The sequence below is a fragment of the Oncorhynchus mykiss genome, chromosome 25, assembly GCF_013265735.2.
Source record: "Oncorhynchus mykiss isolate Arlee chromosome 25, USDA_OmykA_1.1, whole genome shotgun sequence".
Taxonomy (NCBI): domain Eukaryota; kingdom Metazoa; phylum Chordata; class Actinopteri; order Salmoniformes; family Salmonidae; genus Oncorhynchus; species Oncorhynchus mykiss.
In genome coordinates, this window is record NC_048589.1 from 14966364 (window position 1) to 14992456 (window position 26093).

A 26093-nucleotide genomic window follows, 5' to 3' on the forward strand; every position below is an offset into this window, starting at 1 on the left:
GGTCTAGTACTTTTTTTGTTGCTAGATAGGGCCATCTACTTTCAGTGCAGCCTGTCTTCCCAGTGGCCTACTTGGTGTGTGAAATGCTGGATCAACCAGGATCAAGGGGCAGGGCAATTTATGACTTGTTTTGGGTAATCAGTGGCTGTATTGAGGGGGGGGGGGTTCACCTCTCCTAGGCAATCAGCAATTAGTGCAGGGAAGTGTGCTCTCCACCTCTGCTAGGCAATTGGCAATTATTGTTAGTTCTTCAGTCTCCCCTGGTTTCTCAGCGGCAGCTGTAAGCAGTGGTTGTAGTCAGTGGCTATTTTGTCTCAACTAAGACCGTCGCCGAAAAACTAAGACAGCTTTGCCGAATTTAGAGGAAGGAAAGAGAGGAAGGCTCCACACCCAGCTCTCATTTGAGTATCTTAGCTAGTTGTTTACAGATCTCATTTTGCTCTTTTGTAGCTTTGTCAACTGTGTGCGTTTTCTAAAGGTGTTCGCACCTCTCCCTGTAGGCTTTACAGACGCTCCCCACCACTTGGCTGCAACCCTTCTAATTTTAGTGTCCCCTGCACGCACAGCCCATGTGAAATTTCGGATCTCTGGCAGTGTTTGGGAATGGCTATCTGCGGTCAAGAACGTAGAGTTCATCTCAGCCTTTGCTGCCCTTCAGTCTCCTGACTTTTTGGCCCTGACAGACATGGATCACCCCAGAGAACATCTGACTATATTTTCTCTCATATTCCGAGAGCATCTGGTCGTTGCGGTGGTGGCACAGGTCTACTCAAGTGGAGATTTTCTTTCTCCTTCTCTCACCTGTCCAACTCCTCATTTGAATTCCATACTGTCACTTGTCCACTCACCTGATTCTGCCTCTTCGACCCTACTCTCCTCCCTTTTCTGCAATCCTATGACTCGCACTGTCCCCTTTCCTCCCGGCGGGCTCGGCCCTCCTGCTCCGTGGCTGAGTGACTCATTGCGAGCTTACAGAACAAGGCTGTGGGCAGCTGAGTAAAAATGGAGGGAAACTAAACTTCCGGGGGACCCATCTTCTCTTCCTCTGTATCTGCTGCTAAAGCCACTTTCTGCCACATTAAATTTCAACCCTAGGAAACTCTTCCACATTCTCCTTCCTCCTTAATTGGGCTCCCGAGTGGCGCATCGGTCTAAGGCACTGCATCTCATCACTACAGACCCTGGTTCAATTCCAGGCTGTATGACAACCGGCTGTGATTGGGAGTCCCATAGGGCAGCGCACAATTGCCCCAGCGTCGTTAGGGTTTGGCCAGGGTAGGCCGTCATTGTAAATAAGAATTTGTTCTTAACTGACTTGCGTAGATAAATAAAGGTTGAAATAAAATAACCCTCACCTCCCTATCTGCGGACGACTTTGTCAACCACTTTGGGGGAAAAAAGGTTGACGACATCCGCTCCTCATTCACTCAGCCTATTGAGTTCACTGGTCCCACGCCTTGACCTCTGACTCCCCTCTATCTCAGGCTATGCACACTCTTGGATTGCATCCTACCTGACAGGCCACTCCTACCAGGTGACGTAGAGAGGATCTGTGTCTGCACCACGTACTCTCACTACTGGTGTCTCACAGGGCTCGGTTCTAGGCCCTCCTCTTCTCTCTATACACCAAGTCACTCGGCTCAGTCATATCCTCACAGGGTCTCTCCTATCATTGCTATGCGGATGACTCTCAATTACTTTTCACACTCAACTTGGATGTCGGCCCACCACATCAAGCTCAACCTCAACAAGACGGAACTGCAGGGAAGGCCTGCCCGCTCAAAGACCTCTACATCACGGGTCACAACTCCACAGTGTCGCCCTCCCAGAGTGCAAAGAACCTTGGCATGACCCTGGACAACACCCTTACGTTCTCTGCAAACATCAACCAGTGACCTGCTCCTGCAGGTTCATGCTCTACAACATCTGTAGAGTATGGTCCTACCTCACACAGGAAGCGGCGCAGGTCCTAATCCAGGCACTTGTCCTCTCCCGTCTGGACTACCACAACTCACTGTTGACTGGGCTCCCCGCTTTTGCCAGCAAACCCCTGCAATTTATCCAGAATGCATTAGCCCACCTGTTTTTCAACCTTCCCTTTCAAGTTCTCTCATGTCACCCTGCTCCTCCACACACTCCACTGGCTTCCAGTTGAAAGCTTGCATCCACTACAAGACCATGGTGCTTACCTATGGAATAGCAAGAGGAACTGCCCCTCCCTACCTTCAGGCTATGCTCAAACCCTACACCCCAACCCGAGCACTCCGTTCTGCCACCTCAGGTCTCTTGGCCCTCCCACCCCTATGGGAGGACACCTCCCGCTCAGCCCTTCTCTGTCCTGGCACCCCAACGTTGGAACCAGCTTCCTCCCAAAGCTAGGACAGCAGAGTCCCTGCTCATCTTCAGAGAACATCTGAAACCCTACCTCTTCAAACAGTATCTTAAATTATCCTCACCTCAACCCCCTCCCCCCTCCCCCCCAAAATAAATAAAAAAGAACACTTAACCAGCACTTGCTCTTGACACACCCCCCCGTCTGTCTAATGATCATGCTGTTTAATCAGCTTCCTAATAAACCACACCTGTCAGGTACATGGATTATCTTGGCAAAGGAGAAATGCTTTCTGACAGGGATATAAACAAATTTGCACACAAACTTTGAGAGAAATAAGCATTTGTGGGATTTCTTTATTTCAGCTTGTGAAACATGGGACCAACACTTTACATGTTGTGTTTGTATTTTAGTTCAGTGTAAAATGTACTGTAGTTTTTTCCCAGTTTTGTATAGTGGCAAGGACAATGATGCCAGATCATTGTCTTTCTCAGTATCTTTGTAAGGGAAATAGCCGAACTCTCTCCTCAACAAATATAACCAATAGATTTATACAGTGAGCCTGTATAGGTGTTCCTCCTAGAGCACGTTGTACTACAGCACAATTCATCTAAGCCTATTCCTATCCTATAAACGGGGTCAACCATGGTATCAAGAGTATAAGAAAGTTATTTCAATGACTCGGTGCAGAGCGGTAAACGCCTGAGGGCTTGGACTCGATTCATCATAGTCCCAAGGTAAAAGCTAAAAATACTTCACCCTCCCTCAAAAAATGCCTAGGTTGGTCGGAGTTTGCTTATCAATATCTTGAGAGATCTATTGCCCCTCTTATCTTAAATGAATGCTGGTTTAGCCGCTACTCAATGGCGTGTGTTTTCTAAATCCTGTCTGTTTAACATGAACAACATCCCATGCCAAAAAACATTTAGGTATTCTGAAAACAAGCTAGTGGAGGAATCCTGGCCATGTTTCAGGAAAAGAAGGTCAGCTTCAAACAGGCAATCACAGGCGGGTTCTGTGAAACACTATGCAAGTCGGAGAAAAAGGAGCTATAGTATTGAAAGGATCAGTCCATAAGCTGTCAACTCTACTGTGTTTTTTGAAGATACTAATTAAAACTTCAAGCGCTGTGATTTTACAACTTCTTTTCAGCCTGTTCAGTGAGCGCTTCAATTGAGCCGTGTGTTTTTCACACAAACACAATACAGTAAGCTTCCACTTCTGGGAAAAAATGTGTCTGTGGTGCAAAAACATAATTTTATATTAATTTGTTTCAGGCTTGCTAGACTAATGAAAGTACTGTAGCTCAAAGGACTCTGCATTTCACAAACAATATATATGTTTTGCAGATTCCACAATGCGTTTTTGTTTCTTTAACACTTTCCAAACCAGTCTTATCCCTCTTCAGACAATGCTTAATAATTAAGTGAGGAAAGGCCTGTTTCAATTCCCACTGTGTAGTTGTAGTGTACCTTACCTTTAGCCAATCTTTTCTGATGCTTATGGTGATCTGAAATATTAAAATGCTCCTTTGAACTGTCAGGGTGTCTTGTTTTCTTACAGCCCCCCTGTTTGTCATCTAGCCTAGCGTAGCTCATACTGCTTCTCAGCGCTTTACAGCAGCAGCAAGGTCATTGCCATTACTCCCCCCAGCCTCTCGGATGTGTGCTGGAACAGGAGGGGCATAGTCTTGGACAATGCAAGGTCATTTCCAGCTGCTGTTGATGACCATATTTTCTCTAATATGGACTCTCATGAAGATGATGGTTGTCAGGAAGAAAAAGCCTCGCATTAACGATGGTGAAATATTGGCGCGCTTTGGGTGATTTGTTTCTCAGCAACGCATTACAGCACTGCAGTTATTGCTGATTGGGTTTTGATGACTGATAGAGCGTTGAGATTCTTGGCCCAGCCTAAGTCCGTCTTTGTACCTGTCAACATCACGACTCCCGAGGTGCTTCATGGAAACATGTTTAGTGATATCATCACCCGCGCGCCTATGATTCAATCATTTTTATTTAATACCTCTGTGGTGAACTATGAAGATACCAGCTGTGAAATGTTATTGATAAAAATGTTTATGGATGAAGAGCTGATTTACGCACACATGCTTAGTTTGTCTCATAACCACCTACATCTATACAACCTATATCATGCATCTCTTGTTGTTCTCTGTTCAAGTTATACGAGTCGACTTGATGCTCAAGGTGGGATATACAGTTAGATTAACCCTATACCTGGAAGTCTGCAGGGTTCAAAGCTCTCATCCCAGAGCTGAGCCCACATCCCTGAGCTGTCATGACGGCAACTCAAGGTGAGAGCCTTTTGAAGGAAATGTACACAAAGGAGCGGATCTTATTAACGTTTACCCAAGAGGGGAGCTGCTATTTGATCTCCACTCTGTTGCATAAACAAGAGGAGAGAGAGCCTTGAATAATCCATGTTTGTTTCAGGGAAGCACATTTCTCCTAACATCCCACTGCTGACTTGGCTGTAATCAGCTGTAATGAGAAAAGAGATAGTTACTCTGAGAGAATCTCCTATCTAGTTATCGGAGTCCTCTTGCATTCACATGTTTTTAATGGACAATAAACCGTGTGTATAAGTGTTTAAAATAATTAGAAAATACATGACTGATTCTAGTGCAAAATAGTTTTTTGTTTTGCAATGTCTAGATCCTTTGTAAAAAGTCAGAAATATCCTCCCGGGTGGCGCAGTGGTTAAGGGCGCTGTACTGCAGCGCCAGCTATGCCACCAGAGACTCTGGGTTCGCGCCCAGGCTCTGTCGTAACCGTCCGCGACCGGGAGGTCCGTGGGGCGACGCACAATTGTCCGGTAGGGAAATCCTTGTCTCATCGCGCACCAGCGACTCCTGTGGCGGGCCGGGCGCAGTGCGCGCTAACCAAGGTTGCCAGATGCACGGTGTTTCCTCCGACACATTGGTGTGGCTGGCTTCCGGGTTGGATGGCGCTGTGACAAAACTGACAGAGAAGTAGTCAAATGTCTAGAACAGTTTTTATTTAGCACTGTATCAAAATACCTTCTATAGACGCTATTGTAAAAATCCATACCGGTATGTGGCTCCACGCCAGTATACCTAAAAATATGATATATCACCCACCCTACAGGCTAGCACAGATATGGGGGCTTAAGACTTCCACCTACTCTATGAGACGCATGGATTTAGTCCCCAGCTGGGAGTAAGACCAGGATTCTTGGGTTCTTAGTAGGGTATATTTCTCTCCAGTCTGACCTGGCATTCCTGTTCATATTAGTCAGATTGCAAGTTAGCTAGGCTGTTTTGATGCTGGCTTGGCTGATGGGATGCTCGGTGGACCCAGAGGATGGGATGGGGGATACAGATGACTCTCCTTTATGGTACCCATGCTGAACTGACTGGCTCCAACAGCTGTTGCTTTTTGTTCCAGTCTACTTGTATAAACGCAGCAGCAGCAAGCCTACACATGCTGTCATTCATTATGATGATGTTCAGGCTCAGACTGAACATAAAATCCCCATTTGCAACAACTCTCCTAGGGTTAGTTATTTCATGCCACTTGCTAATGCAATAAGCGATACCTGGATTCTGAACCTGCTTTATAGAGTGATTCTGCTTTTTTCAATCCCATTTGCAGACGGTCTGTAATGTTTCATGACCACGTGTTATAAAGGGAGTGAAACCTCTTGTCTCTTCTGTCTAATTCAGCTGTTTTCAGACAGCTGCTCTGTGTGTGTGTGTGTGTGTGTGTGTGTGTGTGTGTGTGTGTGTGTGTGTGTGTGTGTGTGTGTGTGTGTATGTTATATACAGTGCCTTGCAAAATTATTCAGCCCCTTTACTTTCAGTGCAGCAAACTCTCTCCAGAAGTTCAGTGAGGATCTCTGAATGATCCAATGTTGACCTAAATGACTAATGATGATAAATACAATCCACCTGTGTGTAATCAAGTCTCCGTATAAATGCACCTGCACTGTGATAGTCTCAGAGGTCCGTCAAAAGCGCAGAGAGCATCATGAAGAACAAGGAACAACCAGGCAGGTCCGAGATACTGTTGTGAAGAAGTTTAAAGCCGGATTTGGATATAAAAATATTTCCCAAGCTTTAAACATCCCAAGGAGCACTGTGCAAGCGATAATATTGAAATGGAAGGAGTATCAGACCACTACAAATCTACCAAGACCTGGCCGTCCCTCTAAACTTTCAGCTCATACAAGGAGAAGACTGATCAGAGATGCAGCCAAGAGGCCCATGATCACTCTGGATGAACTGCAGAGATCTACAGCTGAGGTGGGAGACTCTGTCCATAGGACAACAATCAGTCGTATATTGCACAAATCTGGCCTTTATGGAAGAGTGGCAAGAAGAAAGCCATTTCTTAAAGATATCCATAAAAAGTGTTGTTTAAAGTTTGCCACAAGCCACCTGGGAGACACACCAAACATGTGGAAGAAGGTGCTCTGGTCAGATGAAACCAAAATTGAACTTTTTGGCAACAATGCAAAACGTTATGTTTGGCGTTAAAGCAAAACAGCCCATCATCCTGAACACACCATCCCCACTGTCAAACATGGTGGTGGCAGCATCATGGTTTGGGCCTGCTTTTCTTCAGCAGGGACAGGGAAGATGGTTAAAATTGGTGGGAAGATGGATGGAGCCAAATACAGGACCATTCTGGAAGAAAACCTGATGGAGTCTGCAAAAGACCTGAGACTGGGACGGAGATTTGTTTTCCAACAAGACAATGATCCAAAACATAAAGCAAAATCTACAATGGAATGGTTCAAAAATAAACATATCCAGGTGTTAGAATGGCCAAGTCAAAGTCCAGACCTGAAACTGAGAGACATACCCCAAGCGACTTAGTTGTCATCGCAGCAAAAGGTGGCGCTACAAAGTATTAACTTAACGGGGCTGAATAATTTTGCACGCCCAATTTTTCAGTTTCTGATTTGTTAAAAAAGTTTGAAATATCCAATAAATGTTGTTCCACTTCATGATTGTGTCCCACTTGTTGTTGACTTCACAAAAAAATACAGTTTTATATCTTTATGTTTGAAGCCTGAAATGTGGCAAAAGGTCGCAAAGTTCAAGGGGGCCGAATACTTTCGCAAGGCACTGTATATATATATATAGTTGAAGTCGGAAGTTTACATACACTTAGGTTGGAGTCATTAAAACTAGTTTTTCAACTACTCTACAAATTTCTTGTTAACAAACCATAGTTTTGGCAAGTCGGTTAGGACATCTACTTTGTGCATGACACAAGTAATTTTTTTGCCAGTTTACTGGCTAACGTTAGTATTCAGCTAACCACGGTTGATGGTCATCAGCTATCCTTTAGCTCGAAAAGCTATCGCCAGTTTTGTACAACACAAATCAGACCAGAACATACCGGACCTATTTTCCTCTCCATATCCCCGGATTTCAACCGAAAGCTCTGGACATTTACACCTGAATCTCGCAGCTAGCTAGTTGCTATCCGTGTGACTATTGGCTTACGTCGATCCCGGAGCAAACATCAATTATTCCGGAGCTAACTTAGCCAGCTGAAGAGTTCCATCAGCCACTCCTGGGCTACAATCACCTATCCGGACCCGTTTTGCTGCCGATGCGGAGCCCTACCGGGCCTTCACAACTGGACTACTGACGTTATCTGCCCGAGGGAGTTATCTAACTGGCCCCTCTGTCACGATGTTACCTGAACGCCCATCTGCGGCCCGCTAATCGTTGGCTGTCTTATTGGCTGCTATCTGAATAGGTCTATTCTGACAATTTTTCTTGGGTCACTAGAACTATAACTATTTTGCCAATTGGATTGATCCCCTCTACCACACGGAACCCCACTAATTTACCCTTTGGGAACGCACGAGGTGGCTAAAAACAGACCTCCATCCTATGCTAGCTTGCAACCGATGGCCCGGCTAGCTGTCTGAATTGCCGTGACCCCAACCAACCTCACTACTCATTGGACCCTTATGATCACTCGACTAAGCATGCCTCTCCTTAATGTAAATATGCCTTGTCCATTGCTGTTCTAGTTAGTGTTTATTGGCTTATTTCACTGTATAGCCTCTAGCCCTGCTCATTATACCTTATCCAACCTTTCAGTTCCACCACCCACACATGCGATGACATCACCTGGTTTCAATTATGTTTCTAGAGACAATGTCTTTCTCATCATCACTCAATACCTAGGTTTACCTCTACTGTATTCACATCGTACCATACCTTTGTCTGTACATTATACCTTGAAGCTATTTATCATCCCCAGAAACCTCCTTTTACTCTCTGTTTCAGACGTTCTAGACGACCAATTCTCATAGCTTTTAGCCGTACCCTTATCCTACTCTGTTCCTCTGGAGATGTGGAGGTTAACCCAGGCCCTGCAGTGCCTAGCTCCACTCCTGTTCCCCAGGCGCTCTCTTTTGATGACTTCTGTAACCGCAATAGCCTTGGTTTCATGCATGTTAACATTAGAAGCATCCTCCCTAAGTTTGTTTTATTCACTGCTTTAGCACACTCTGCCAAGCCGGATGTTCTAGCCATGTCTGAATCCTGGCTTAGGAAGACCACCAAAAATTCAAAATGTTCATCCCTAACTACAACATTTTCAGGCAAGATAGAACAGCCAAAGGGGACAGTGTTGCAATTTACTGCAAAGATAGCCTGCAGAGTTCTGTCCTACTATCCAGGTCTGTACCCAAACAATTTGAACTTATACTTTTAAAAATCCACCTCTCTTCAAACAAGTCTCTCGCCGTTGCCGCTTGCTATAGACAACCCTCTGCCCCCAGCTGTGCTCTGGACATCATATGTGAACTGATTGCCCCCCATCTATCTTCAGAGCTCGTGCTGCTAGGCGACCTAAACTGCAACATGCTTAACACCCCAGCCATCCTACAATCTAAGCGTGATGCCCTCAATCTCACACAAATGATCAATGAACCTACCAGGTACCACCCCAAAGCCGTAAACACGGGCACCCTCATAGATATCATCCTAACCAACTTGCCCTCTAAATACACCTCTGCTGTTTTCAACCAAGATCTCAGCGATCACTGCCTCATTGCCTGCATCCGTAATGGGTCAAACGACCTCCACTCATCACTGTCAAACGCTTCCTGAAACACTTCAGCGAACAGGCCTTTCTAATCGACCTGTCCGGGGTATTCTGGAAGGATATTGATCTCATCCTGTCAGTAGAGGATGCCTGGTTAAACTTCCTCACCATCTTAAATAAGCATGCCCCATTCAAGAAATGTTGAACCAGGAACAGATATAGCCCTTGGTTCTCTCCAGACCTGACTGCCCTTAACCAACACAAAAACATCCTATGGCGTTCTGCATTAGCATCGAACAGCCCCCGTGATATGCAACTTTTCAGGGAAGCTAGAAATCAATATACACAGGCAGTTAGAAAAAATAAGGCTAGCTTCTTTAAGCAGAAATTTGCTTCCTGCAACACAAACTCAAAAAAGTTCTGGGACACTGTAAAGTCCATGGAGAATAAGAACACCTCCTCCCAGCTGCCCACTGCACTGAAGATAGGAAACACTGTCACCACCGATAAATCCACTATAATTGAGAATTACAATAAGCATTTTTCTACGGCTGGCCATGCTTAACACCTACCCCTACCCCGATCAACAGCACTGCACCCCCCACAGCAACTCACCCAAACCTTCCCCATGTCTCCTTCTCCCAAATCCAGTCTCGGGTCTGTTGTCCAGGGCCTCTGGCAGTCTCTATGGGGGTGCCACAGGGTTCAATTCTTGGACCGACTCTCTTCTCTGTATACATCAATGAGGTCGCTCTTGCTGCTGGTGAGTCTCTGATCCACCTCTACGCAGACGACACCATTCTGTATACTTCTGGCCCTTCTTTGGACACTGTGTTAACAACCCTCCAGGCGAGCTTCAATGCCATACAACTCTCCTTGCGTGGACTCCAATTGCTCTTGAATACAAGTAAAACTAAATGCATCCTCTTCAACCGATCGCTGCCCGCACCTGCCCGCCTGTCCAACATCACTACTCTGGACGGTTCTGACTTAGAATACGTGGACAGCTACAAATACCTAGGTGTCTGGTTAGACTGTGAACTCTCCTTCCAAACTCACATCAAACATCTCCAATCCAAAGTTAAATCTAGAATTGGCTTCCTATTTCACAACAAAGCATCCTTCACTCATGCTGCCAAACATACCCTTGTAAAACTGACCATCCTACCAATCCTTTACAAAATAGCCTCCAATACTCTACTCAATAAATTGGATGCAGTCTATCACAGTGCCATCCATTTTGTCACCAAAGCCCCATATACTACCCACCACTGAGACCTGTACGCTCTCGTTGGCTGGCCCTCGCTTCATACTCGTTGCCAAACCCACTGGCTCCAGGTCATCTACATATACATCATGGGAAAATCAAAATAAATCAGCCAAGACCTCAGAAAAAAAATTGTAGACCTCCACAAGTCTGATTCAACCCTGAACTAATTTTACTGTGGATATAGATACTTTTGTACCTGTTTCCTCCAGAATCTTCACACGGTCCTTTGTGGTTCTGGGATTGATTTGCACTGTTCGCACCAAAGTACGTTCATCTCTAGGAGACAGACCACGTCTCTTTCCTGAGCGGTATGACAGCTGCATGGTCCCATGGTGTTTATACTTGTGTACTATTGTTTGTAAAGATGAATGTGGTACCTTCAGGCATTTGGAAATTGCTCCCAAGGATGAACCAGACTTTTTCTGAGGTCTTGGCTTATTTCTTTTGATTTTCCCATGATGTCAAGCAAAGAGGCACTGAGTTTGAAGGTAGGCCTTGAAATACATCCACAGGTACACCTCCAATTGACACAAATTATGTCAATTAGCCTATCAGAAGCTTCTAATGCCATGACATCATTTTCTGGAATTTTCAAAGCTGTTTAAAGGCACAGTCAACTTAGTGTATGTAAACTTCTGAACCACTGGAATTGTGATACAGTGAATTATAAGTGAAATAATCTGTCTGTAAACAATTGTTGGGAAAAATGACTTGTGTCCTGCACAAAGTAGATGTCCTAACTGACTTGCCAAAAGTATAGTTTGTTTACAATACATTTTTGGAGTGGTTGAAAATGAGTTTTAATGACGCCAACATAAGTGTATGTAAACTTCCGACTTCAACTTTTGTGTGTGTGTGTGTGTGCAGATAGACATCTATTTAGGGGCTATAGGAACACTGAACAGCCTGACTGCAACCCTGCCTATGCGCAGTACAACCCATACCATCCCCAACTGTTTAGGGGCTATAGGAACACTGAACAGCCTGACTGCAACCCTGACTATACACAGTACAACCCATACCATCCCCAACTGTTCTCACACCCAAACACACACACGATTGAATAAAGGCGTGTTGCTTCCACAAAATAGTTTTATTATAAAAAAATATAACTAGCCTACTTGCACAAGCACATTGAGACAACAGTTACCAGAACACTTGAACTGTTGATAATCCTCTGGCAAATTTAAGAAGTGCATCCACAAAAATAAGCTGCAATTATCAAAATGATAACTCTTGTATTGGTTTCTGCTGGAGAGTGGCAACTGTTTAGACATCTAGAGGCTGTTCTTTGTTCCCAGGCAATTTGAAGCTCATGAAATGGTGCGCTGGCTGATGAACAGGCTGCACATCTATACAACGAAACAAACCTTCAGCTCACATTGACCGGCTCAAATCACATCAGACAGAAATGGCTTTACTGTTTTTCAGACTGCCAGTTGTATTATGTACACTTGAACCGGTCCAGAGGACTTTGCAATGCTCAGCCACTTGAAACAAACTGCTGTCAAACAAGGTAACACAAACAAAGGTGCAATTGAGTAGTGAAGAAGATCGTGTAAGACATTAGAACAAAATAGGAAAGCATGTTAGCTTGCCAGAACAATGTTTTTATAATTAGGTCCACAAATTTCCTAGACAAATGTGTACAGTTATCTGCAGAGTTGTAATGAGGAAATCCTGAAGCATGATTTAAACATTACCCAAAAAATAACGTGTGCAAGCCTTTCCCGATTTTAAAGTAAAATTGTTTATGCCTCTGGAATTGTGTGCTTTGGAATAATAAGGTTGAAAAGCCAACGCTGGAAAGCTGCATCCTACTGTAAACGATTGCCTAGTTTAGTCAACTTAGTCTTGCACAACAAACAATGAATCCATAAAACATTTGCGAATATAGAATTTATATACAAACACGTACAATACAAAGTAAACCGCATGAAGTACAACACTGGATCAAACTTGACACGAGTCGATTTGGCACTTTCTCAAACACATACAGTACCAGTCAAAAGTTTGGACACCTACTCATTCAAGGGTTTTTCTTTATTTGTACTATTTTCTTCAAAACTATGAAATAACACATATGGAATCATGTAGTAACCAGAAAAGTGTTGAACAAATTCTTCAAAGTAGCCACCCTTTGCCTTGATGACAGCTTTGCACACGCTTGGCATTCTCTAAACCAGCTTCATGAGGTAGTCGCCTGGAATGCATTTCAATTAACAGGCGTGGCTTATTAAAAGTTAATTTGTGGAATTTCTTCTTAATGCATTTGAGCCAGTCAGTTGTTGTGACAGGGTAGGGGTGGTATACAGAAGATAGCCCTATTTGGTAAAAGACCAAGTCCATATTTTGGCAAGAACAGCTCAAATAAGCAAAGAGAAATGAAAGTCCATCATTACATGAAGGTCAGTCAATACAGAAAATGTCAAGAACTTTGAAGGTTTCTTCCAAGTGCAGTCGCAAAAACCATCAAGCGCTATGATAACTGGCTCTCATGAGGACCGCCACAGGAAAAGAAGACCCAGAGGTACCTCTGCTGCAGAGGATAAGTTCATTAGGGGCGGCAGGTAGCCTAGTGGTTAGAGCGTTGGACTTGTAACTGAAGGGTTGCATGATCGAATCCCCGAGCTGACAAGGTAAAAATCTGTCTTTCTGCCCCTGAACAAGGCAGTTAACCCACTGTTCCTAGGCCGTCATTGAAAATAAGAATTTGTTGTTAACTGACTTGCCTAGTTAAATTAAGGTAAAATAAATAAAACATTTAGAGTTACCAGCCTCAGAAATTGCAGCCCAAATAAATGCTCCACAGAGTTCAAGTAACAGACACATCTCGACATTAACTGTTCAGAGGAGACTTGATTTGAAACCACTACTAAAGGACACCAATAATAAGAATAAACTTGCTTGGGCCAAAAAACACAAGCAATGGACAGCAGTGGAAATATGTCCTTTGGTCTGATGAGTCAAATTTGAGATTTTTGGTTCCAACTGCCGTGTCTTTGTGAGACGCGGATGATGACCGTGAAGCATGGAGGAGTGATGGTGTGGGGTGCTTTGCTGGTGACACTGTCTGTAATTAATTTAGAATTCAAGGCACACTTAACCAGCATGGCTACCATAGCATTCTGCAGCGATACACCTTACCATCTGGTTTGCGCTTAGCAGGACTATCATTTGTTTTTCAACAGGACAATGACCCAAAACACACCTCCAGGCTGTGTAAGGGCTATTTGACCAAGGAGAGTGAATGTCCTGTATCAGATGACCTGGCCTCCACAATCACCCGACCTCAACCCAATTGAGATGGTTTGGGATGAGTTGGACCACAGAGTTAAGAAAAAGCAGCCAACAAGTGCTCAGCATACGTGGGAACTCCTTCAAGACTGTTGGAAAAGCATTCCTCATGAAGCTGGTTGAGAGAATGCCAAGAGTGTGCAAAGCTCTCATCAAGGCAAAGGGTGGCTACTTTAAAGAATCTCAAATATAAAATATATTTTGATTTGTTACACTTTTTGTGGTTACTACATGAGTACTATATGTGTTATTTCATAGTTTTGATGTCTTAACTCATATTCTACAATGTAGAAAATTGTCAAAATAAAGAAATCCCCCGGAATAAGTAGGTGTGTCAACTTTTGATAGGCACTGTATGTGTTGTATGTGTTCAGTTTGTTAATGAGGGCACATTCACATTCTTGTCTTCATTTATTGCATTCGTAAGGCCTGGCAGGGGTTGGGGAAGTGTGTTATTGTACGGATGCCCGTCCGGTCCCCTCTGCTCTATCCCTGGCATGTTGCTTGGGGTGTGAAACCTGCCCCTTCCGGGCTTCCAGGCCCTAAAGTGATGCCTGTGGCGATGCCCCCGTTGTGCAGGCAGCCGCCTGAAAGTGGCGAGCTGGGCTTAGCCATCTGCTCTCCCCATAGGAAACAATGTGTGAGAGAATGGGAGGGCCACTGCCGGGGCCTGTCACCAGAGCAGCCATTTCAGGCTGGAGACAACCTACCTCCCTCTCCTCTCAGCCGTGTTAGACACACATGAGAATGTGACTGTGTTAATGTGCAATAGCACCCTTGACATATGAGTAGGCAGCAGGGGTGGTGTGTCAGTGTGTGTGTTGGCCAGCATGCTCTCAACATGCAAAAGTGTTCCCTGTCAGTCAAAGAGAAAGTCCACGTGACTTCAGTAAAAGGGGGATATAGGTAGAGAGAAATGGTAAAAGAGAGATTGACAGGAAGGAAAGAACAGAATGCCACAGAACGTCCTTGAACTTCAGCTGCAGGGTCTCCTGCAGGTATTACATGGTAGCATATGCACTGCTGACGGACTTGGTAAACAAGTCACATGTGGAGGAATGACTCAAACCATTTCTGGATTTGGAGGCAAATCTGCCACACCACTGCAGTCAACCATGACCGTTCAAAGCCTCTCTCTATGCCATCATACAATTCCAATAATCAGCCAGATTTGTCACAACACAGCCATTTTCCCCATCAACCCTAATTGCACGTGAAAGACACTAAGGAAGGACAACAAAAAGAGAGCAGTTCCCAGACAGACCTGGGTGTAACAGTGGCTTGGTGCCTCATGTCACTGGGCTAATAAAGGGGATTAGAGGAGCAGCTCTGTGTGTGTTGAGGTTCTGCACAAGGCTTATGGGGCCATGCAGAGAGAGAGAGAGATGCCCCCCTACCCAACCTCAAAGCACTGGTTGACACAAACACACCCCAGACAATGAAGACATTAGGGCACAGGATTCCGTTTCCATGGCAGTGAGGAGGCAGACAGCAGGATGAAAAGCACATGCAGCCCAGTGTGTCAAAAAGGTACAGTGTGTGTTTCTGTATATTTCTGTGTGTGTTTCTGAGTATGCGTTTGGGCTTCTGTATCTGTGTGTATGTGTGGGGTTTTGTATCTGTGTGTGGGTGTTTGTACTCTATGCGGGTGTGAACTGTATGTATGTGGGGTTGTGTGTTCATTTTGTATGCCTAATGCATGAAATCAGTAGCGTGTAGCCTAGCCCAAGAAGGCAGCTTGTTTTGGGAGCTAAATGGGAAAGCAGCAAACATGTCAGACAGTCCACTCTGCTGGAGGGGGAGGCTCTCTCTCTCTCGCTCCGTTTCTCCCTCTCTGTGTGTCTACCTGCAGGGTGAGATCCAGGGGTGGGTTTGTCTGCAGTTCTGTTCCATAGCCCAGCACCCTACTTACTCATCCTGACAGTCCTCTTTTGAACAATTTCCCCGGGAAGGATAATGTACTACGTCTTTTTAGGCACAGGCATTGTGTTTGGTTACACTACGTACGTCTCATTCTCTACCAGGCAGGCATTCCTCTGCATTATACACAGACAGGCTCCAGACAGCATGCTTAGGCAAAATATCAATGTCTATTCGCTACCAAAAATAAGACAATTTATTAAATCAGTTCCAACAACTACCATATCTTATGGATGGTTGAAAACTACAATGGCTGGCTAATGAAAAGGGAATTCCACGTACTGTTATTGCCTCTTTGAGACAATAATATCAATATTGATGACTTAGCAAACTAAATGAATGCTTATCAATTCAAACCTTTGGCGATGAAAAGGAAAGGAACAGGAGGCTTGCTATCAGCTAACCCATTCCCCCGGGAACTCGTGTGATTTACTGATGATCGCTGGGGTATCTGCATTTGTTCAGCTGCGGCTCCCCTCCCATTCTGCAGCGCCTTCCTTCGTCCTCCGGCTGCGCTGCATTTCACATTCACCATCCGTCTGTCTGTTCCAAGGGGCTGCTCAGGGAATACCTCCACTGCTTGTGCTCATAGAACAGAAAGCAAAGAAAGAGGGGAGAGAGAGAGCTACAATGGGGGGGAAGAAAAAAGCCCACCCTCAAAGTCCTTCCCCCTCCTCTCTCATCTCCTCCTCTTTAAGAGCTTAGTTGGTTGGTGAACTACATGTAAGACGCAGCGGTTTTCCCAAACTGCCTAACAGTAGCGCATGGCGTGCAGTGTTGCTTTAGCCTACACATAGTCCTGCAGACTGTAGCCTGTTTTATTGTCTAGTGGGGAGAGGGAGCAGTACTGGTGCTGGAGCTGGTCCTGCTGCTGTTGCTGTAGGAGGTGCTGTTGCTGCTGCAGTAAGAGTTTATCAGGGGGCGGCAGCAAGATCATGTCCTGGTGGCCGGGCCTCTTCCCCGAGCACGACACGCAGAAGATGGACCCCCCCACAAAGAGGAAGCCTGCCGACAGGAAGGCCACGTACACGGCGCCCCCGGGCTCAAACTTATTGCTCTCGTGCACGCTGCGGTCCAGGAAGTTAGTGATGACCTCTTTGGTGAACCAGGAAGCAGGCACCAGGCACAGGAAGCCGGCGGCGATGAAGCAGCCCCCGCTGGCGATGGCCGCGTGCCTCTTGGCGCGCCGGCCGCCCCCCCAGCGAGTACATTTGAGCCCCAGGGATGCCAGGCACAGGCCCATGGCAGCCATCACACAGGACAGCACCATGGTGGTGCGGGCAGTCTGCAGGTAGGCGGGCAGCGACAGCACCGAGTACTTCAAGGTGCAGCTGAACATGCCGGTGCTGTACCAGGTGCAGTCCATCCACAGCCCCTGCATCTGGGAGATGGCCGTGATGATGTTGGAGCCTACATCGGCGCTCACCTTCCAATTGGGCAGCAGCGTAGCCATCATGGCCCCCATGATGCCCAGCAGCGCCAGGACGAAGGCAAAGATCTGCATGCCTGTGGATGCCATTCTCCTCCTTCTGCCGTGGCCCCCTACTCCTCCAGTTACCATCCACCCAGCCCCAGCCAGGCACCTCGGCTCCTCACCCCAGACGGCTGTAGAGGATTCTGGTGCTAGAACTGGCAGCAGCCGACGACTCAGTTCCTCAGTGCCGGCTCCAATGGACTGTAGAGGAAAGAAGACCAGAATGAGAAATTGAATTAAGCAGGTCTCTCTGTCTGTCTTTCTCTTTCCCCTCACTTACCCCACACACGCACAGACTTTTTTTTACAAGAACAAAGGAGAGCGTGAAACCGGACCAATTGGAGAGAGACCGCTCTGGCTGATTATTGGAGAAGGAGACACAGGTTTTAGTGCGTGTGGGCATTTTCTGTTGCGCCTGCCTCTTCCTTATGCCAGCGCCTCAACTGTTACTGGAGAGGAGAATGAGTTTCTGATATTTGCAACGCTCAATATGTGGACTTAAAGCTGCAGTGTCCTCTTCACCTCACTATAATAAGGTTACCCAACCACAGTGACTTCAACATATTAACACAAGGTAAATTCTGACATTTTGAAATAATTTTACACTGATACAATAATATAGATTTTCGTTTTTAAAAATTGTAAAAGTTTGAAATTAGACCGTTTTTTTCTCCTTTTTAAAGACATTCTCAAAATTGCCAGTATTGCGTTTAATTTAAAATGTATTGATTATTCTTGCCTGCAGAAAGTGTACAAGGGCAAACAAACCATCGGTTAATTAGAATTGTTTACAATGTACAGCAAGAGAGAGCAATGTTAAGGTCCTTACCTCGGCTGGTGCAGAGCTCCTTTTTGACGCGTCAGGTTGTTCGCAGTGATTTCTGTAAACACACAAAAACACGGGGTGAGGAGGGGGCGAGAAGGATTTCAGCCTTAGGGAAGCCATTCATTTCATCCATTTCCTTAGCAACAGTATATTAGAGGACATCATAGTGGTGGACCACACATGCTTGCTTGGCGCTTCTGAAGATGGGTTGCGTTGCTTCCCTTTCAGTGACGTGGAAATACTCTCTCTACGTCACTTGGGTCGTGAGCTGAGCTAATTCAGAATAGTGTGTGGACCGTTAAATTCACTACGGCAAACCGTACACCAGCTTTACACTCACACCGTACCTGGTTGTGTGTGTGTGTGTGTGTGTAAACTGTCTTCACACTATATTTATTTGTCTATGTGCGTTACATTATACTTGAGTTGGTGTTGGCAGTGTGCACTTGTCACTCGATGCTTCATATATGCAGCAGGTGATGAACAAGCAGACGTGTTGTCATGGACCAGCTAAGTCAAACCGCAATCAATCATGAGCCAGAGCTTCTTCATTCCAATATTGACCCATATTATTAGCTGGCTACAAGACGTTGCATCTAGCTAGCGGATTGTTTGTCATAACTAGCTAGATGGCTAGCTATTGATCTGAAACAGTGCGCATTGTTGGCTTACGTTAGCGTTACTTTAATTATCTATTAACGTTAGCCTAGCTAGCTAAACTGTTCACAAATGTTTTACATTTAGCCTAATAATGTGACAGATACCCCTGTTTTCATAATGACACCAATCATGCTTCACTGGTCTTACCTCCATACTCAAATGTTTAAGCAAAATAAATGACAACTTTGGCTAACTTTACTTACCTCTAACTATTGAAACCCCAAAATAACGGAATAGTCTAAACGGGATCATTGGGACGTCCCAACTCCCTTTGAAGTTGACGTTTACAACTGGTAAGATTGGGGTTAATATTAGGTAAAGGTTATGGTTAGTTCTAGGGTAAGGGTAGGGACGTCTCAAGTTTTTCATGGACAGCACAACCCCAAAATAACGGTCCACGAGCTGCCGAGTTTCTTTCAACCATGGGATTCGTAATAATGAACCCATTGCACCCTGCGAAGTATTGTTTAATCAACATGATCTTTACCGGTCTACCCAACACCTACAATCTCATGTCAGATATACTGAAAACAATAGGCATACAATATTACAATAATAACCATTAGAACATTTCATAGTGGCTTCTTTTATTTATGTGGTAGGAGTACATCAAGGGGTCAGAGCAACACTGTTTTGTTAACACCCCACTATGCCAAAACTGACCATCCCTAGAGCAGTTAGCATCAGCAACCACTCAACGGAAGGCTAAACTCACAGCTGCTACCCCCTGCTCATCCCTCTTCCACTATTCTGCAGAGGATGTCTAGTCTAGAATGACAATGAGAGCGAAAAACAGACCAGGCTAAAGTACATGATAGCCTTTAACGCAGATGTGTGTTTCCATAATGTTGCTGCATGGGTAAGATCATCATAAACAGCCGAACCATGAAGGAAATCATCTCCCCTCTCTCTCCCCGCCTGTAATGACTAAACAGGAGTTGAGTGAGTGATTGATTGGTTTGGTGATTGATCTGCTTGTTTAATTTGGTCCAATGGTCTACCTCCATTTTGTCCCCCCCAATAACAGCATGCACACACACACACACACACACACACACACACACACACACACACACACACACACACACACACACACACAATACCACAGTATTACCTGACGACTTGGCACTGCTGACCTTCAGACTTCATACTGCAGGCCGTTGTGGGTTGGTGCGGCAGGATGAGAAAGAGCCACACTCATTTCTACACAGTAGTGTGTTTGAGTGTGTTTTACCGATGAGATTCTGATTCTGGTGTTCTATGGGGAATAAAATAAATAACAGGGACGGGAGAGGGGGGCTGTGAGGAACCGCAGTTAACATGTACCCAGGGAGTGATGTGTGATGCTGTGATGTGTGAAGACATGGCAGGCTATTATAAGCATGGTCCCTTCTTTCTCACCTCGTAGCTCAGTCCTCCACAGTATAGCTCCAAGGCATGACTGGACGCAGAGATGGCCCTTTCCTCAGATGTGGGATTTTATTGTTCAATTTTCATATTGTTTATTTCACGGTGTAATTGCTTTTGTGCTCATCATTTTGTAGAAAGAAGCCTTGTTGTTCGGTTATGGTCAGAAGTGTCACCTGATAAGTGCCATGTAGTTGTCAACACAATCTTGTCCCGTGTATGGGCATGCCCATTTTCAACATGCAGGACATTTGTAAACTGTCACGGGGAAAACAGACATAATATGAAATGAATTATGTTTTCTCTATTAGTTCAAGTTTTATTTGTCACATGCACAAGTACAGTGAAAACTTACACGGCCTACATTTACTCCCAAGTGTACCAAGTGGTCAGACATTTTGAGTGTTTTTAAATGTCATGTAAAAACGGTGTAGACTCCATTTTGTTTGTTTGGTAGGCTAATTTTTCCCCTAGTCCTCGTCTCTCTTCTCGTGACCTTGTGGAATTCTTAATTTTTGCCTAGTGGTATTCTCTACTGTGATGTTGGAGAGTGTTCCTTGGGAAAACATCTCAGGGGACCTGAGAATGAGATGGGCATGGATCGGGAGATGTTCTTGGTTTGCCTGTGCTGTGTGCCCAGGGCTGATCTGCGAGCGTGGGAAGCCCTGGCAGGCTGCACAGCACAGTACAGCGCAGCAAGGCACAATGGCAGGGCCCCCTCCAGCAAGATCTGCCTATAGCTTTAGATTTAGTGGTGCTGACTGCCTAGTGTCTACTCCTCCTGAGCCTGTCCTCCCCAGCTGCTGATGTAATGGAGGTTGTCTTCTGAAGGTATTGTTATGATTAATGCATCTCTTTCCCCTTGGAGGAATCTTTTTTATCTTCTTTTAACTTTCTGTATTCCCCAGCTGAGTATCCCATTGTTCCTTCCTCCCCCCTCAGAACCTGCAGCAGTTACGTAAAGAGAAATGCAGGTTGCTCAGGTGGTATCGGCTAGCCACCCCGAGGGCCTGCCATCTCATCTTGGTTACGCTCAGAGGGAGATGACAAATTATTGCTCAAACACCATTGGGTAAAAGAGAATACTCTGGGGAAAGGAGTAGAAGGTGGAAATGGGCAAGGGGACGAGGGGACTTGGAGCTACAGGGCAAACGCCAGTGTCATAGAATTCCTGCAGAGCTCTGAGAAGGTCATACAGATGACATGTATAAGTGTTAATATGCATATATGTGCACGATTCCATATTATTGAGATGAATTGGGTCAGGGTCGCTGAGTGGGACAAAGGCAGAGCTGGGATTTTTCAGATGTGTATCGTGATACCTAGCCAGATATGGAGGGAAAGACTACTGTGTGTAAAAGAAAGGTTGAGTTAGTAAGATTATTTAGCATACAATATTAGAGGGAAAGTTGGTTGGTTCAAAGTCTCTGTAAATGTTTGACGTTTAAAAAAGGCAGGAGGACTAAATTAGCCATGGAGAGAGCTGTATCATTTTTCTTTATGTGGATATAATGAGCCAATTTGGAGTAGCAAAATTCATCTAGATATCAATAGGGGTTATGATTTGCTTCTTTCCGCGCCGTTAAAAAGCATGTTCGTTACATCATGAGGTCCTATTTACATTCCAATCATCCCAGTCTCCTCCAGCCAGGCCTCATCATACACCCTCCCACCAGCTGAAAGGAAGGGGGATGACGGATGAGAGTGAGAACCAGGGAGAGATATTAATGTGGTCACAGAGGCAATAAGTCAGTCTCGGATTCCTAGTTCACCATCTCCCACTACATGCAGCCTATTTGAGCAGGAGCATTTTCAAAGCACTGGCATGCAGTGTGGAGGAGGCAGCACGTGGATTTAAGATGGAAGTTTCTTGTGTGTTAAGGTTATCAGAGGAGGATTAATGGCAGGAGGGGATATATTACAGCAGAGCACCTAGTCAGGCCATGTAGCGGGCCGTCGTTCATAAATCACAAGGCAAAGTGAGTCGGACAAGCCTATGGCTGAAACGCTGCTGCCTGTATAGTCTGAATATCGACATCCCCCTGCTCCTTTTAAATCATGAAGTGCGGAAAATAAATGGCCTAATTACTCCGGGAGAGTGAAATTAAAGCCATTCTTTTCTATTACCTCTCGAGACCAGATGGTGGTCTGATGCTGCATCACTCAGTGTGTGTGTGTTGTTAAAGGCACACTGCAGTACCAGGGTATGAGACTACACCTCACCCCACCATCCTAGCATTTTTGGGTAACTGGTGGAAGAATAGATTTTCCTAATGTCAGCCTCGTTCCGCACAATTGATGCCGATGAGTCAATTTCTCATGAAGGCTCCTGTCACAAATACTATTTCCAGCCCCAGTGTATCACAAAGCAATGCAGCACTTCTTCTCCCTGCCCTGAAAGTCTATTGTAACTGGTGTCCAAAACCTTCTCATCTTCCTCCAACTCAGTTTCTTAAACTGTCGGGACCAAAAGTGTGCACGTGAGAGGTGGGTCGTGAGTTATGAGAATAAATCTATAATCGCACACAATTTCTTCTTAATTTGAGTTGTTGGAGGATGATTTGGGTCACGGGAGGACAGTAAATGTTTTAAATTCGGGTCCTGAGCTGAAAACGTTTAACCCCTGCTCTAACTTACAGTGCATCTGAAATTATTCAGACCCTTTGACTTTTTGGGGGGGCATTTTGTTATTCTAAAATAGATCAAATAGTTGTTTTCCCCCTCATCAATCTACACACAATACCCCATAATGAAAAAGCAAAAAGTTATTTTTTGCAAATGTATTTAAAACTGAAATCACATTTACATAAGTATTCAGACCCTTTACTCAGTACTTTGAAGCACCTTTGGCAGCGATTACAGCCTCGAGTCTTATTGGGTATGACGCTACAAGCGTGGCACACCTGTATTTAGAGAGTTTCTCCCATTGTTCTCTGCAGATCCTCTCAAGCTCTGTCAGGTTGGATGGGGAGTGTCGCTGCACAGCTATTTTCAGGTCTCCAGAGATATTCGATCGGGTTCAAGTCCAGGCTCTGGCTGGACCACTCAAAGACATTCAGAGACTTGTCCCGAAGCCACTCCTGCGTTGTCTTGGCTGTGTGCTTAGGATCGTTGTCCTGTTGGAAGGGGAACCGTCGCCCCAGTCTGAGGTCCTGAGTGCTCTGGAGCAGGTTTTCATCAAGGATCTCTCTGTACTTTGCTCCGTTCATCTTTCCCTTGATCCTGACTAGTCTCCCAGTCCCAGCCCAAAGAGTTCAATCTTGGTTTCATCAGACCAGAGAATCTTGTTTCTCACGGTCTGAGAGTCCTTTTAATTGCCTTGTGTCAAATTCCAAGTGGGCTTTTGTGCCGTTTACTGAAGAGTGGCTTCTGTCTGGCCACTCTACCATAAAGGCCTGATTGGTGGAGTGCTACAGAGATGGTTGTTCTTCTGGATAGGTTTTCCATCTCCACAGAGGACCTCTGGAGCTCTGTCAGAGTGACCATCTGGTTCTTGGTCAACTCCCTCACCAAGGCCCTTCTCTCCCGATTGCTCAGTTTGGCCTTGCGGCCAGCTCTAGGAAGAGTCTTGTTGGTTCCAAACTTCTTCCATTTAAGAATGATGGAGGCCACTGTGTTCTTGGGGACCTCCAGATCTGTGTCTCGACACAATCCTGTCTCGGAGCGCTACGGACAATTCCTTTGACCTCATAGCTTGGTTTTTGCTCTGACATGCACTGTCAACTGTGGGACCTTATATAAACAGGTGTGTGCATTTCCAAATCATGTCCAATCAATTGAATTTACCACGGGTAGACTCCAAGTTGTAGAAACATCTCCAGGATGATTTTATATATATATTTTTTTATTTAACTAGGCAAGTCAGTTAAGAACAAATTCATATATACAATGACGGTCTACCCCGGCCAAACCCGGATGACTCTGGGTCAATTGTGCGCCACTCTATGGGACTCCCAATTACGTCCGGTTGTGATTCAGTCTGGAATCAAACCAGGGTGTCTTCCACTGAGATGCAGTGCCTTAGACCGCTGCACCACTCGAGCCCTCAAATCAATGAATCAATGGAAACAGGTTGCACCTGAGCTCAATTTCAAGGTGTCTGTTTTTTATTTTTAATACATTTGCAAAAAAAATCGAGCTGTTTTTTGCTTTGTGAATATGGAGTATTGCGTGTAGATTGATGAGTAAAATGTTTCATTTAATCCATTTTATTAGGCTGTAACGTAAGAACATGTGGAAAAGGTCGATGGGACTGGATACTTTCCGAATGCACTGTACAGTGAAGTGAGCAGCCCAGGAGTTAGCTGTACTCTATAGTCTACAATATAGCTGGCTGCTCTGACAACTAGGCTCCAGTATAGCGGTGGTGTCCCATACCACTGCGGCAGGCAGGCAGCAACATACGGAGCTGTAGATCAGATGAGATAGTAGATAGCTATCCTGGTTTACAAGCCCAGCCAGACACTGCAGCACGCCACGGCACAGGAGGGACAGAATCTAAATGGCTCATTAGAAAGCCTCCATCACGTCCTTGGACCACTTTAGTTCTCCTCCCCCAATTATCCTGCCCCTCCCCTTCCCTAGCCCAGAATAACAAAGCAAGATCGAGTAGGGTGAGTCACAACCAACACAGACGCAGAGATGCTGCGGGAGGTTGTTCCTTGGGGCAGGTTGTCTCAACAGGAGAGCTGTGCTGTAAATGAAACGCCCCGGCACCCACATACCTGTGTGGTTTTTGTTTTCTATCCATCCACTCTGTACCATCTGCCTCATATTGTATCGTCTGTATCCCCTTTCACATACCTGTGTAAATATCTGTATGTGTCCAGACTGTATCCTTCTGGCACTGTCGTGGTGTCCTCGGCTGTATCAGGCTGCACCTCCTCTCCCCTCCCCGTGGACAGAGAAGTGAGCCGTGCTGGTCCCCAGAGTAGGTAGGTCAGTCAGTCAGTCAGTGGTCCCCTTGAGCGGCGCTCACACCAGAGAAATACGGATATTACCAGGTGAAAGCAGGTAGGCTACAGCGCTCCGCTCTGTTGCCCAGTGTCTCGCTGCCGTGTCATTGGTCTATAGCTCCACTCCTCAGGCTGGCTGTGCTTCATGTCTGGCTCCCGATCTGCATTAGACCCCCCTGGAAGCCTCATGTAAGAGAGAGGGAGGAAGCTTTGCTTTCCTACTGCACATTCACAGATCCACCAAAAGAAGTGTTGCGAGTCTGAGCTCAATCCCTTTATTACGCTCAGACAGGCATAGAGCAAGTGAGGAAGAGGAGGAGTTTGTGAGGAAGAGGGGGGGAGTAGGACTAGGCACTGCAGAGTCTGGAACAATTACTTCAACAGTTTGTCATATCAGCTTAGCTATGACATGAGGATTGGGAGGGAGGCGGCTAGAGAGGGGAACCACAGCCAGGATTCCCACTGGCCCAGCGCTCCCCTTGGAAGATCTGTGTGCTGGGCCAACCCTGCCTGCTGTGTTCCCCTGTCTGGTTCCTCCATCCCTCCAAGCTACAGTACAGCAAGCCGCTGGAACAATGGAGAGAAAGGCTAGGGATTAAGAAGTGCGTTTGAACGTGTCGCCTTGTGTCTTGTCAGGCTCACTGGTATTGAACGTCGCCGGCTGAGTGGCAGCATAACAGGAAAAGGGATGGCTTTTTCTGCTCTTTTACACTGGTGTTACTGTGGCAACCGTAACTGGCTTGCCATCCATCGCACGCTGCATCACCTGTTTTGTTTCCATTTCCGTTTCCTCTCCTCCACTCTCTTTCCCTCTCTCTCCACCCTGTCTCTCTTCTGCCTCTCCTCCACTCTCTTTCCACCCTGTCTCTCTTCTGCCTCTCCTCCACTCTCTTT

At 45.6% G+C, this 26093-nt stretch overlaps 2 protein-coding genes across 6 annotated transcripts in view; one reads left to right on the plus strand and one right to left on the minus strand.

The window, feature by feature from the left end:
• Positions 1–26093, plus strand: part of tfb1m (transcription factor B1, mitochondrial) — a 47030-nt gene that overhangs the window by 18795 nt on the left and 2142 nt on the right. The gene's annotated exons all lie outside the window — the stretch shown is intronic.
• On the minus strand, positions 14225–26057 carry LOC110505408 (claudin-20-like). 2 transcript variants are annotated; one of them, XM_021584610.2, is made up of 3 exons: positions 25048–26057; positions 18181–18232; positions 14225–17552 (listed from the first exon to the last, which is right to left on the minus strand). In XM_021584610.2, the coding sequence occupies exon 3, from the start codon at positions 17436–17438 to the stop codon at positions 16665–16667; it is 774 nt and encodes a 257-aa protein (XP_021440285.2). In that variant the 5' UTR covers positions 17439–17552; positions 18181–18232; positions 25048–26057; the 3' UTR covers positions 14225–16664. The 2 variants fall into 2 exon arrangements, with proteins under 2 accessions (XP_021440285.2, XP_021440284.2); XM_021584609.2 differs by lacking the exon at positions 25048–26057 and having other exon boundaries at positions 18181–19153.